General features: G+C 40.3%; 1 protein-coding gene across 4 annotated transcripts in view; it reads left to right on the top strand.

Moving 5' to 3' along the window:
• BTBD7 (BTB domain containing 7) overlaps positions 1-13315 on the top strand; it is a 54882-nt gene that overhangs the window by 36423 nt on the left and 5144 nt on the right. For 3 of the 4 annotated variants that reach the window (XM_054198939.1, XM_054198940.1, XM_054198938.1), the window contains exons 4-11: positions 466-674; positions 2056-2131; positions 4414-4574; positions 4852-4995; positions 5229-5342; positions 6860-7049; positions 10533-10711; positions 11419-11847. In XM_054198939.1, the coding sequence (XP_054054914.1) occupies positions 466-674; positions 2056-2131; positions 4414-4574; positions 4852-4995; positions 5229-5342; positions 6860-7049; positions 10533-10711; positions 11419-11847 (1502 nt within the window). The remainder of the gene's footprint in view (positions 1-465; positions 675-2055; positions 2132-4413; positions 4575-4851; positions 4996-5228; positions 5343-6859; positions 7050-10532; positions 10712-11418; positions 11848-13315) is intronic. The other variant, XM_054198941.1, reaches the window with a different exon arrangement.

Raw genomic sequence — 13315 nt, 5'->3', positions numbered from 1 at the left:
TCTTATTTCTGCTCCTCTGCATGGTCCGTCTGAGAAAGGTCCATGGATGAAAATCCCACCTCTGTTACGGTTGATAGGCTTCTGTGAATCTTCTCTAAACAACAGTGACTCAAATTCAAATCTGCAAGTTCAAAATGTGTTAATGTATATTAACCAAGAGAGGTTCTAGTAGGGCTGAAGTAGCTTTCCAGTTGTTCATCCAGGCATGCCGGCAGACGTGGTGTTTCGTGTGCCTTTAAAAGGTAAATGACTGCATAGTTGGCATCCTAAACCACAGTTAAAATTATTATACCTTTAGTCAGGATTTAATCCCGTTTGCAACCTTGGTCTGTAGGGCACTTCTGTTTTCACTCTCACTGGGGGTCGTATAACCCTTTATATTACAGATTGAGCCGTATGTATTATTCCTTCAGGATCAAAGTGCCTCTGCAGCAACATCATTGATTTTGTGCTTTTGTTTCCTAGGCTGTGAAGATATTATTGCTGAGAGCATCTCACTAGACACCTTAATTGCCATTCTGAAGTGGAGCTCTCAGCCCTACGGTTCCAAGTGGGTACATCGCCAAGCGCTACATTTCCTCTGTGAGGAGTTTACCCAGGTCATGACTTCAGACGTCTTCTATGAACTCAGCAAGGACCACCTACTCACAGCTATTCAGTCTGACTATTTACAGGTAACCTGCAATGCAGAATACAGCTGGTGCTGCTTGAAGCAGGGTATGTTATACCATTACTAGAAGTGCTTGGGAGTAGCTCATTTTACGTTGTAGGCAAGCGTGGGTTTGTATGCACACTCAGCGTTCCTTTACAATATGTAAAAACTGAAATGAAGTAGTGATTAAGAAAACTATTCTGTTCCTGGCTTGTAACGCAAGCCGAACTGGTGGTATATGCTGCTACTTAGAAGCCTAATAATAGTTTAGAAATGTCTGCAAATTATTTTATATGAAGCATTTCTGAACCTAGTATTTGCCTTGCATGTTTAAGGGTTTTATAAAAATTATGTGATGGTAGCAGTTTTGCTGTAACAACGTACATCCTAATTAGGGGCAGTGGGAGCTAATAAGCTAGTAATCATTCAGGAGGCTTAATTTATTTTTTGAGACACACATAAAAGTACCTTTTCTTACAAGTATTGCAGAATTTCTTTTTTTTGTGACTTTCCTTCAGTGACTGTGTGGTTTTAGGGAGAGGAAACTACTGACTAGTAGAAAGCTTGTGGATTTTTGCTGCTGTTTCTTTTCAGGAGAGACATTTTTGTAATGATCACCAGTCTTTTATAGCTTAAAGAAGATTGGTTTTGTTTGTGGGTTTTTTTAATTGTTTCCATCCTAATCTTACCTTTTTTTATATACAGCGTTTTTAAAGTGGGTTTTTTAAAAAAGTTTTGTTTACTTTAGACGTTTCAGGAATTACAGTAACAGTACAGTTGATCTTCCACAAGAGTGTGTATTATGACTAAATTTCATACCCTAGTTGTTAAGAAATTAGGTAGATAACTTTTAAACTTTTTCAGTACATGATTTTTTCCTCTAAAAATGTTGAGTGGTTAGCACACGTATATAGGTATGAACAAAGCAAAGTTATTTTGTTTATAGCGTTACTGGAAATGTTTCCTTTGCCTAGATTATAACTTAGTTGGTTTAATTATTTTCATAGCTTTCCAGGCTGTGCAGATGCTGGATTTGTACTGTTAAACAAGAGATCTAAACACCTAGTGTTGGAACTGCCCCTTTTAATTAAATTTCATTCGAATTTAATACCTGTAAGTTTTCACAATAGACAAAGTTTTTCTTTCTATAGGAAAAAAAAAATGTTTCCTTCTTCCTAGGGATTCAATAAGTGACGTGAATCTAGAAATCATGGTGGTGATACACCAGTAGTACTACCTTAAAATATTTGGAGCAAGTGGCGTAGCAGATTGTAAAGTACAAATACTTCGCTCTTGGTACAGTTGTGTTTCTTTATAGCTCTAAAAGACCTCTGTGTGTGATTTTTATTTTTTTTGGTGTGACATAAAGCATAGACAGATTGCTGACTTTCTCTTTCTACCAGGCAAGTGAACAAGATATTCTTAAATATCTGATTAAATGGGGAGAACACCAGTTGATGAAGAGAATAGCAGATCGAGGTAAGGATCTTTTAAACCACACAGTACTAAAACAAATAAACCGAAAAGTATGGATGTTCTTTTTTGTGGGTAATCTGTAACTTAAGGAAATTTAATCTACTTTGTTCATAGTATAGTCAAAACTAAGGAAATGTGGCTGGTATGTTGGTTTGTGTTTTTGTTTGGTTTCTTTTTTAAAAAGCTTTTTGTTCTCAAAAAGAATGCAGGCATTCTGAGGGAGCTGGGATTGTTTAGGCTCAAGAAGAAAAGACTTTGGGGGGATCTTAGCAAAGTCTATAAATACCTAATGGCAGGAAGCAAAGAAGATAGAGCCACACTCTTCACTCAGCACCCAGGACAGGATGGGAGGCAGTAAGGCATTAACTGAAATACAGGAAATTCTGCTTAAATGCAAGAAACTGTGAAGATGGTCAGACACTGGAACAGGCCGCCTGGAGTACTTATGGGGCCTCCATCCTCGGAGGTGTTCAAAACCTGACTGGACGTAGTTGTGGGCAACCTGTTCTCCCCTGCCGGGGGAGTGTGGGAGAAGGTTGTGGTTGTGGCTGGACCAGAGTTCTGGAGGTCCTTTCAACCTATATGACTGTCTCTCTCTTTTTTTTTTTTGTCTGGTTGATTTCCTGTTCTCTCAAAATTATTTTTCTTGTAACTAATTCATCAAATAAAAAAAACCCTGCAGTATCTTTTCTGTGTTCATGCAGGCTTCTCGCAGTAGTTTTATTCTTAGTTTACTGTATCAACCTTTTGCTTCATTTTGAGTACGTTTCTCCCACAGAAATCTGTGACAGTGAGAAAAAAGCCATCAAGTGGCATCAGTGTTTTTCCTAAAGTAGACATGAATCTATTTTTATTAGCTCAGATGCATATTATTGCTACAGTGGTAACTTCAAGGGCCATCTCACATGCGTTGGATGTGGGAAGTCAGTTAAATATGTATTTCCAAAAAAACAAATGCCAAGTAGCTTGTAGTTCATCCCCACCCATGCGGTGTCAATCAGGTAGTACAACAAGATGGACAGAAAGGGAAGAACTTGCCTGCGTGAAAACAGAACGGTGCTGGTGTGGCTTCTGTCTTTGGAGGGCTGGCCACCTTTTTGAAGTCCACTGATATTGCCTGTGATACAGCTGCTTTTTCGTGGATGTGTTGTATGAAATGCAACAAAAAGTCAGTTAATATATGTGCTTTTAATGGCCCAAGGAAGTATTAACTATTTTCAAAACAAGCCTTTTTAAGTGTTTGTCTTAAGGCACATTGGAACATAATGGAGCCAGTTAAACAGTAGCAGCCCTGGACTGGGGGAGAAGCTGCTCGTTTGGAGTAATGGTGCAGCTTCCAGGTCTGTGGTGTTCATTAAGTAAACGTCTCATTTCTCTTTTCTGGGATCATCAGATAGTGTGATAAGCAAAAGCAGAAATAAGAGCTGTGCCAAGTTTTGTCAGATTAGGGACAAATTTAGTCTAGTAATTTGGTCTGAATTCCTTGGTACCCTCCTGATTTTGCAGCTCTGAATAAATGGTGGTGTCAGTCAAATCCCAGAGGGTGTTAGAAATTGTAATGGGCTGTGGCCAAAGGGTGAGCTGCCTGTACTGAAGGGAGGCCGGGAGTGTTTGACAGGTTTCCTCAACGAGTGAAGTTCGTCAAATTCAGGTTGGGCACAATACCTAAAATACAGGTGAAGGTAGTTAACTGGAGAGGGAGAATGACCTGAGTGTGTCATATGTTGTCATCTTGCAATCTCTAGGAAGATACCCATTTGCACCAAACATGAGTGTGACCACGAGAGCAATTCAAATGGGCTTGACACAGTTGTTACGAAGGTGGGTTACACAAGGAGGCTGGAGTAGTTTATCCCAGTGGACTCTTCAGGCCTTAATTTGTAGAAAATAAGTTTCTGAACGCTGCTGGGGAAAGGGAGTGGAGCTGCAGGAGTCCTTGGGGGGGACTCCTATCAGGGACATAAAAATGTTTTCATAGCATAGCTCTTGGTACAGCTTTATAAACTACACCAAACATGACTTTTATATTTTCTTCCTGGTTTATGCTTTGAAACTGACAGCTGTGCAAATGACCTATGCTTGTATAAACTGAACCTGTCTCTACGGATGCTTCATACCAGATTTTAAGGCATGAAATGATTTTGTGGATCAATGCTGATAAGTACTGTTGATTTCAAATTAGAATTTTCGTTCCTTTTCTATAACTTCCTATAATTCCTGTAACTCCTGCTTTCCTATTTAAACTTTCTGATGTAAACTTAGTTATTTCTTGTTCCTTCCAACAGAGCCCAATTTACTCAGTGGTACTGCTCACAGTGTGAACAAAAGAGGTGTGAAGAGGAGAGATCTTGACATTGAGGAGCTGCGAGAGATCCTGTCTCCACTTTTACCTTTTGTCCGCATTGAGCACATCTTACCCATGAATAGTGAAGTACTGAGCGATGCAGTAAGTCTCATACAAATACTGTCTCTAGGTTCTTTGTACTTCAGATTCTACAATGTTCAGGTTAATTTATTTTTTTTAAGGATTAGCTTCTAAAATGTTATCGCTCAGAGTAATACGTGTATAACACTTTTTGGTTAAATTTTCTGTTCTTTAAATCTAGCAGAAGGCTGAAGAAAAATCAGTAGTGTAAGGATTCAGTGTAACAAATGCATTTCTTGCAAGTTTTTCCCACATTTATACCTAAAAAAATCATAAAACCCTTTCTTGATTCTTAAAGATGAAGAGAGGCCTGATTAGTACTCCTCCTTCAGACATGCTACCAACATCAGAAGGTGGAAAGTCAAATGCCTGGCTGCGGCAAAAAAATGCTGGAATATATGTGCGGCCAAGACTGTTCTCGCCATATGTGGAGGAGGCTAAGGTAATAATCATTAAAAACACTTGACTGTTGTTAAATTGGAGTCATCAGGGGGTTCTGTAACAGGGAAAGATTTTGGTGTGTTTTGTCTCTCTTTGCATGTACTGGCCTAAAATACTAACATTTTCAATTTAACAAGACTTACAAGATTGATCATCAGGCTCAAGTCTCTAGAACTGGTCAGAAAAATTTCAACAAAATTTTTTTTTGTCGAAATTGAAATGTTTGCGAGACAGATCTTGATGAAATTCCACCGGAAACAAAGCAGCGTTCTGAGGGAAACCTCCCTGGTTTCCAGCCAGTTTGCCGGCCCAGCTCCTCGGCAGCCCTCCTGGCAGGCGGATGGCAAGGTGAGAGCCTGAGAGTCCCAGTTTGCAGCTAGTCAGCAACCTTGGTGCCAGGTCTTTCAGGCTCCCCAGCTCCCACCAGAGCTGGGTGGAGAACTCCTATTCCACTCAGCAGGGGACTCTGATATTTCAGCTTCTTGTTTGAATTGGAACGTAGCCAAAATTCTTTCGATCCTCTGCAAAATGGGATAAATATCTTGTGTCCAATTTGACTGAAGTCCTTCGTGTCCCGCTCAGGCAGTAGTTTCCCTATTTGATATTTGCATTAGTTCTGTCAAACTGAAGATCTTGTAGCATCTCTAGTGACATTCAGTGACAGGGTGGAGGTTGCTCTGTGTGGGGCAGGAACATGCCATATTCTGTTTGACAGAACGTGACCCTTGTAGGTCACTAACAAATGCCACTGCTTAAGGCAGCTCTGACTTAGGTCAAGAGCTCGTGAGCCCCAGCAGCGCAGGTGACTGCAGAACAAGAGGATCAGGTGAAGCCGTGCACATCCACATTGCCTACAAACTCTGATCATTGCTCTGGTGAATTCAAAGCTTTTGCCCTGTGCTTAAGAAAGGAAATATTTTCTATGGGTGTGAGTTGTCATTGACATCCTCTTTGAGGGGAGAAGTAAAACCGCTTGGCATTTTGCGCACAGAGGTTAGAGAGCACCAGGTGGCACTAGAGCAGCAAAGGAAGACTAGCCAGTTAAAATTTTATCTTTGTCTCTTGGATTGTTAAAACTAACAAAAATGTGTTAAAGAACTTGTGATAAAAGCTTTGACTCTTTTAGTTTTCAGATATATGGTATGGGAGTGCTCTAATAGTAATCTTAAAGGAAAAAGTGCATTATAAATTCCACACGCACACGCCCCCGTCAGGAATTCTACTTGTTTCCATTAGTTTCATATTAGGCTGTTAATATTTTTAAAAGCATCGTTAGCTGTTTTAACCTTAAAGGGTTAAACTTATTATCTGGTAACTATACTCCTATTCATAGTTTAATTCTTGTGAAATGCAAAAATTGTGGATGAGTGATTTCTGATTATATTTTTAACTCCCCTGTTAGTCTCCCATTGTTCAAATTAAACCCATTTAATGTTAAATGACACTTTTAAAGGAGTATGTATAAATTCCTGTCTAGTCTTTTAAGACATCTGAAGGAAACAAGTTTCATTTTCAGACTAGTGCTTTCTACTGAAAGGCACAGAGAGTTGAGAGCTGTCAGCAGTAATTGAGACAGAGTCCAGAGGGTCTGGCCTCGAGAAGGTTACTTCTGATCTGACAGGTACAAAATAAACAAAACAACCTTCCCAAACTTTATTCACCTGCCTGCTCGTAGCTCTGAAACTCAACTCTGATCATGTCTGGAAAATGGAATAGAAAATGCAGTGGAAAAGCCAAATACTGTTTGGGACCTGGTTAACGGTTTAGACGCTGTTAGACTTGTGGCCTCGGGACCGTGTTTGCAGCAGGTCCCACTGGGGGTGTGTGCAGTGCCTTCATGAGGGCTCTAATGGCTGTCGTTGCAGTCAGTACTGGATGAGATGATGGTGGAACAAACCGATCTCGTTCGTTTGCGGATGGTTCGAATGTCCAATGTGCCCGACACCCTTTACATGGTAAACAACGCGGTGCCGCAGTGCTGTCATATGATTACCCACCAGCAAGTTAGCACTAACCAGTCCAGTCCTCCTTCAGTTATAGCCAATGAGATCCCAGGTAAGGCTGTAGATCACTTGCAACACCGATTGATCTTGTGTGAGTGGGTGGGGGCTTGGGGCTGGGGAGAGTGAATGTGAATTATTGAATATTATGATTTTCTCAGAGAATGGTACTGCTCCATTTGGCCTTCTTCCCACCCAGCGGTAGTCCCTTTTGGTTTGGTCTACTCTGAAGACATTAACTATTTTTGGATGCCATAGTAAGTAGTTAGAAAGTAAGCTACTGGAGGGGTTAGTATTTTAACCCACTTCAGATGAGCAATGTGGAAAACCTTGGACTGATTAAACTTGCTCTAGGACACTTGCTAGAGCCTGGCTCTCTGTTTCCAGAGTGGTTCTCTGTTTTCTCCAACCAGTCGTCTCATAGTCGTCTACCTTGTAGGGCAGTCAGCTTAACTCAGTTTCAGAAAAATATTTGAAGTAGGCGCTCAAAACACACTTTTTTTTTTTCCTTGTTTTACCAAATCCACTTTAGCTTTGAAGTCAAACCAACTTGATTCCTTGTGTGGCAGAGTAAGTTTTCATGGGTGGAAGTAGATATGGCCTCTTGACTTCGAGATACTTGGTGTGATGTTCCCCATAGGCAAACCAGGGAAATACAGTCATAAAACTACTGTAATATATTTTGTTGCTTATGCATTTGATCTTTTGGTGTTGAACTGGAAGAAGGTATCTGGTGGGATTCACAAAACATCTAGGTCTTCCCACCTTTCCCCAGCCCTATTAATACTCAATGTGCATAAAGAATACACTGGCAGAACTTGTGGCTGATGACAAGTTGGGAGGATCGTTGGATGTCTTGGAGCGCAGAATTAGATACCTAAATGACCAAGATTAAATTTGAATTCAGTGAAGAAAGTGGGAAACATTGTGCTGGTGTAGCCAGCTGTGTGCGAACAGGATGGCTAAGGGAAGCTCCATGGAGAAAAGGCTGAAAGTCAACATTAAACAATTCCGTAAAAAGCAACCGTCATGCTAAAATGCAAAACCAAATATGCCACAAGACATGTGAAATAATTTGGTCTTAGATGGAGCACTGTGTTTAGCCCTTTAAATGGCCATACTGGACAAGGTCAAGGATTTGTCTGTCTAGTCTAGTATCCCTATCCCAGCAGTCACCAGAAGTGAGCGCATAAGGAAAGCGTAGCAGCAAAACCACATAAAATAATTTCCTGTAAAATTCTGTGTGCTTTTCAACCATTTGCAGCTCAGAGGTGTCCTATGGTGGATGGCGTTTCTGTGCAGTTAGTAATTTTAAATGCGTTTTTAACCCATGAGCTTATGCAGTCTTTCGTTAAACTTGCATAAACTTTTGGTATCCATTTTTTAGATCAAAGTACCACATTTCAGTAGATACGGATCAGTTTGGGAGTGTGTAGAAAAGCAATAAAGATGACATGCCACCAAGGAAACAGTCATCTTCCTCCCTCCACCACTCCCCGTTCCCCATTTTATAAGTTCTTTGTTATAACAATTACATCTCCTTTCAGTCAACTATGTTGAAAGGAAGCAGGTAAACTAATCTTACAGATGCTAGAACCAGGACAAAAATAATAACTTTAAATTGCTGCAAGAGAATTTAAATTGAGGTGTTAGGGAGATTTGAAACACTGTTTAGTTAAACACTGCAGTAAGTTTTCTAGGAAGATTTGTGAAATGGTTTTGATCTATTCATTTCTTGTGATTCAGGAAGAGACTTGATAAAGCTTAGAAGGAGCTTCTGAAAACTTCTGTAATTTTGGAAATTTATAGCTGGGGCATCTCAGCAGTACACTACAGTACTCAGACTCTTTCCCCTTCCCTCTTCAGAAAAGCACAGATATACTCACCACGAATTGAATGTAAAGTATTTCGTCATAAGATGTGACTTTCACAATGCTTTGCTTCATCTTAGTTTCCAAAGAAGTTGAGAAAAGAAACAGGTTCTCAAAGGTCTCCAATGTTTTGCAAAAGTTCTTCTGTTCTGAAAAAATCTGTCTCTGTGGGCAAGTGTGAGACACCTTAATCAATCTGAAACTCCACTACTGCGTAATTCTGTACAATTTAATCCATAGGAAGTATTGCCAGCCCTTTGATTTGAGCATGGGTGTGAGCTCTCAGCCTGGCCAGTAGTAGTTGGAGCACGGTTATTGTGTCCTGGTAACCTCCTGCTCTGCTTAATTCTGTAATTAAGCAAAAAAATTGATTTTTTTTTTTTTTTGTCAATGCCTTGTGCTAGGAAGGGTAGATGGAGCCCAATTAATTTGAGGAGATTCAGGCGTGTACCAAACCTGTAACTTGTAGAGGAATCCATCCCAAAGCACAGGTGGAGTGCAGGAGCTGGCTGGAGGGAGAGCTAGGCATCATCGCCTCCATGCCCTTTAGGCCAAGCACTTACAACAGAGGATTCTTTACCGCTTGGGTGTTCTCCATCTGGCACTTGCATCTTCCTTGTCCCTGCTGCCTGGGGACTATATTTGCATAAATGCTATTGGCGGCGTGTCTTGGTGCTCTTCTTACAAAATTATTGTAAAATGAGTTCAACCGCTGATGAAGTCTGTTCTGCTTTGAGGCTGTAGTGTTCTACAGGTTGCCCTAGGTATTTTCCAGTTTGAATTAGAAATCCTGGAGCTGACTTGAAACAATTTTAATTTTTATATATGTAATCCCTCTTCCATGTGTGTCACATGAATAATAGTTAAAAACAAAAACAAAAAAAAAAAAAAACACCCAACCAGAAACAAATCTGAGTTTGAGAAGACAGCACTTTTTCATTAAAAACCAAGATGATTTTTATACCTATTAGTTTGGAGAACTGCTTCAAATTTCTCTAAAATCCTCTTTTTTTCAGTGTTAGCAAAATGCTGGTTGTAGCTAAACATCTGGCTGCTAAACTAGGATTTTTCAGAACAATTCCTTTGAAAAGTTCTTTTTGTTTTTTAATTATTTCAATATGCCTGCATAAACCAACATAATTTTTACAGGTTTATGTTGGCTTTCAGTTTGTGTAATTTTTTTAAAATGCTCTTTCTGTAGTTACATACTGGTATTATGGTTTTGTGATTACGGAATTCCACTGGAAGTCTGAAGTGTATGCCAAAAAAATCAATGAATTCTTGGCCTGTAGAATTCACGAGGGAACAGTCAGTTGCTATTTAAGCTATCCTGCCCCCACCTCAAATCATAAAATTCCTGCATCATAAGGGGTTTACAAAGAAGGCTGTATTTGTGGCTCGCTCGAGCAGAAGCTGGAAAATGGTGTATGTCTCGACCATTTGTGTGATACGTGTGTTATCCCATGGGCATTAATGATGCTTCAAGGAACATATAAATCAAACTGTTCTTGGCAGGATGCTGCTTCAAAAAAAAAAAAGCCAAGTCAGCCTGATGTTAGATTTTTTTTCCTTCAGAATTAAATCTAACCATTGCAATCAAACTTACTGTCTCCCAGTTCAAAAAGTAATCTCTGTTATCCCCATTCCGTGGTCTCTTACCCCTCCAGTTCCCAATCTCCTCGTTGTGAAAGAGATGATCAAGCGGCTGCAGGAGCTGCGTCACACGGAGCAGGTGCAACGAGCATACGCTCTCAATTGCGGAGAAGGTGCCACAGTCAGTTACGAGATTCAGATTCGTGTGCTGCGGGAATTCGGACTCTCTGATGCTGCTGCTGAACTTCTGCAGGTATGAAGAATTGCTGGGTGAGACCCCAAATGCTTCGATTCTGTTCTGTGTGAATTGGCTTGGATTGTAATCTGCAGTAAGAGAACTACCTTCTGTGTGCATGTGCAGGTGCAAAAATGCTTGGAAATGCCTGTATAACTTTAAAAGTGTCCAAGTGCGAACTACAATGAGACTGTTGCATTTGATGTGTGTGATTTTGTAAATGTGTCAGTGCAAGGTATAAATACTTTTTCTCAAGAAATATTTTTCTCAAGAAAAATATTCAGGATGCTCTTACTGCCACAGATTTTGGGGACAAAAAAAAAAATCTCCTGAAGAGGCAGTCGATGAGAATAGTCAAACCATAACTAGAAATCTAGATTATTAATTATTCTTGAATCGGAGAGGAGAAGAAGTTCTAACTAGTACAGTAAATCTGCATAATCCATATTAGGACTGGGAAACTGGAAATCCCACTTCTGTCTGTACGCTGCTGTTTAAAGCAAATGCATTTGTTTCTCAACTTATTCACACAGTGCATTTGGTGCTTCTTGTTTTGTTTTTATTCTGTGGTAGCTGTAATCACCTGGAGTGTCAGTGAGGCTTCAGGTGGCACAACTAGCCTGTTACAGTACTGGCAGATTTCTAGTTCCAGTGTGTGTTAGTTTAGGAGACTTTTCTAAATAATTTCCTACTTTTTGTTATATGCTGGGTGTTTTCCTTTGCAGAATCCTCACAAATTCTTTCCTGATGAGCGATTTGGGGACGAGAGCCCGCTCCTGACGATGAGGCAGCCTGGACGATGTCGCGTTAACAGCACTCCCACTGCGGAAACCATGTTTACAGAACTGGACTCTTTTGTGGCCTTCCATCCACCATTGCCCCCTCCTCCACCGCCATACCACCCACCAGCAACTCCTATTCATAACCAGTTCAAAGTGGGCTGGAAACAAAGGGTGCCAAGTCAACATCCCTCCCGTTCCTTTTCTTACCCGTGCAATCACTCACTGTTCCACTCCCGAACGGCTCCCAAAGCCGTGCCACCCGTCTACTTGCCCAGTGTTAAAGCAGCACCCCCCGATTGCACTAACACTACAGGTCTGGGGAGACAAACGGTGGCGGCAGCAGCGGCAGTGATGGCAGCCGAGAAGCAAGTGGTAAGTATTGATTTCTCCTCCCTATCCCTGGCTGCTCAAAGTAGCTTGTGGAGAGGCGCTGGAGAGAAATAACTTGGCTTTGTTAAATAGGAGTGTCTTTGGTGAGAAGAATTTTCTGCCAAACTAGCTGTCAGCATTTTGCATCTGAAAGGCATGCCCTGATCCCTGGGAGAATGGATCTTCCAGGGGCAGGAGTGTTTTGGAGGGACAAGTGAATCTTCTGAAATAACATAGTTTGCTCTACATTAAAACAAAGTGTAAGTCAACTTGAGCAGTGGACGGCATGCTAGAATTCACGGGTAGAAATTGTGATGCCATTTGGGCTACTCACAGGTAAGCAGTCCTGAAGTAAACAGGGGTGTAAAAGGGAACCTGTGGAGAACGTGAAGGCCTTACAGCTGTGGAAAAGATTTTTAAAAGGAATAGGCCAGTAGAAATCAGTAATTGCAAATACAAAAGGGTTCATTATAGCATTTAAAAACAATCATTATAGTTGCTAAAGTACAGCATGATGCAATGAAAGCAATGAACTATAATGTACTGGACAAAGACCGAGCTTTGTGAAGTACATGAAATGCTAAATAAAGAGTTTGGTAACTTTTGCAGTGAAAAAACTTTCAGTGCACAGTTATGTCATGCTGAAAACCTGCTCTTTAGATGCAGATTTCACATGGAGTTCTGAATGGAAACAGGGATATATATATATATATATATACACATATATATATAAAAAAAGAGGGGGAGATATATATATAAAAAAAAGAGGGGGTTATATATATATAAAAAAATATAAATTTTTTTAATATATTTATATATATTTATATATTATTCATATCCCCCTTTATATCTATATAAAAATAATATATAAATTATATAAATTTATAAATAAATATATAAAAATATATAAATATATAAAAATAATATATAAATATATAAGATGCTAGATGATGGCTAGATGATCTCTAGAGGGACTCTCTAGAGTCCCTTCCAACTCTGAAGATTCCGTGATTCCGTCTGTGTGGAAGAGTGTAATACGCCTGTCTCAATGCAGGATTGCTTATAGGTGTAGGGGAGAAAAATGCCAGGCAACAGCTCCCATGGGCTTTGTGGATCCAGTCAGCCCCTGGAACTGGTGCTCCCCGCAAGCCCCGAGGCTGTCGTGTGTGCACTCACATGGGCCTGCAATTAACTTACTTTAAAATATGAAATGCAAGCAGAAGGGTTGCGTCTGTAGTGATGAAATACACATTGGGTGGCTTCCCTGTACTGGAATTCTGTGCTGTAAGGAACCGTGGAAGCTCTGCACCCAGTACTTTGTTGAGTTTGATAATTGCAGGTGGCTTAAAGCAGACTTACCTTTGGGGAGTTTCTCAGTACACTTACTGCGTATTCAACACCAGACGCGTTTGAGAAGGAGCTATTATTGTGGCACAACAGCTTCATGAAGGAAAGAAGTTGTCTTAAGCTA

Source organism: Rissa tridactyla, chromosome 4 (genome assembly GCF_028500815.1).
Source record: "Rissa tridactyla isolate bRisTri1 chromosome 4, bRisTri1.patW.cur.20221130, whole genome shotgun sequence".
Lineage (NCBI taxonomy): Eukaryota > Metazoa > Chordata > Aves > Charadriiformes > Laridae > Rissa > Rissa tridactyla.
This window is presented reverse-complemented; position numbering and strand designations above follow the sequence as displayed.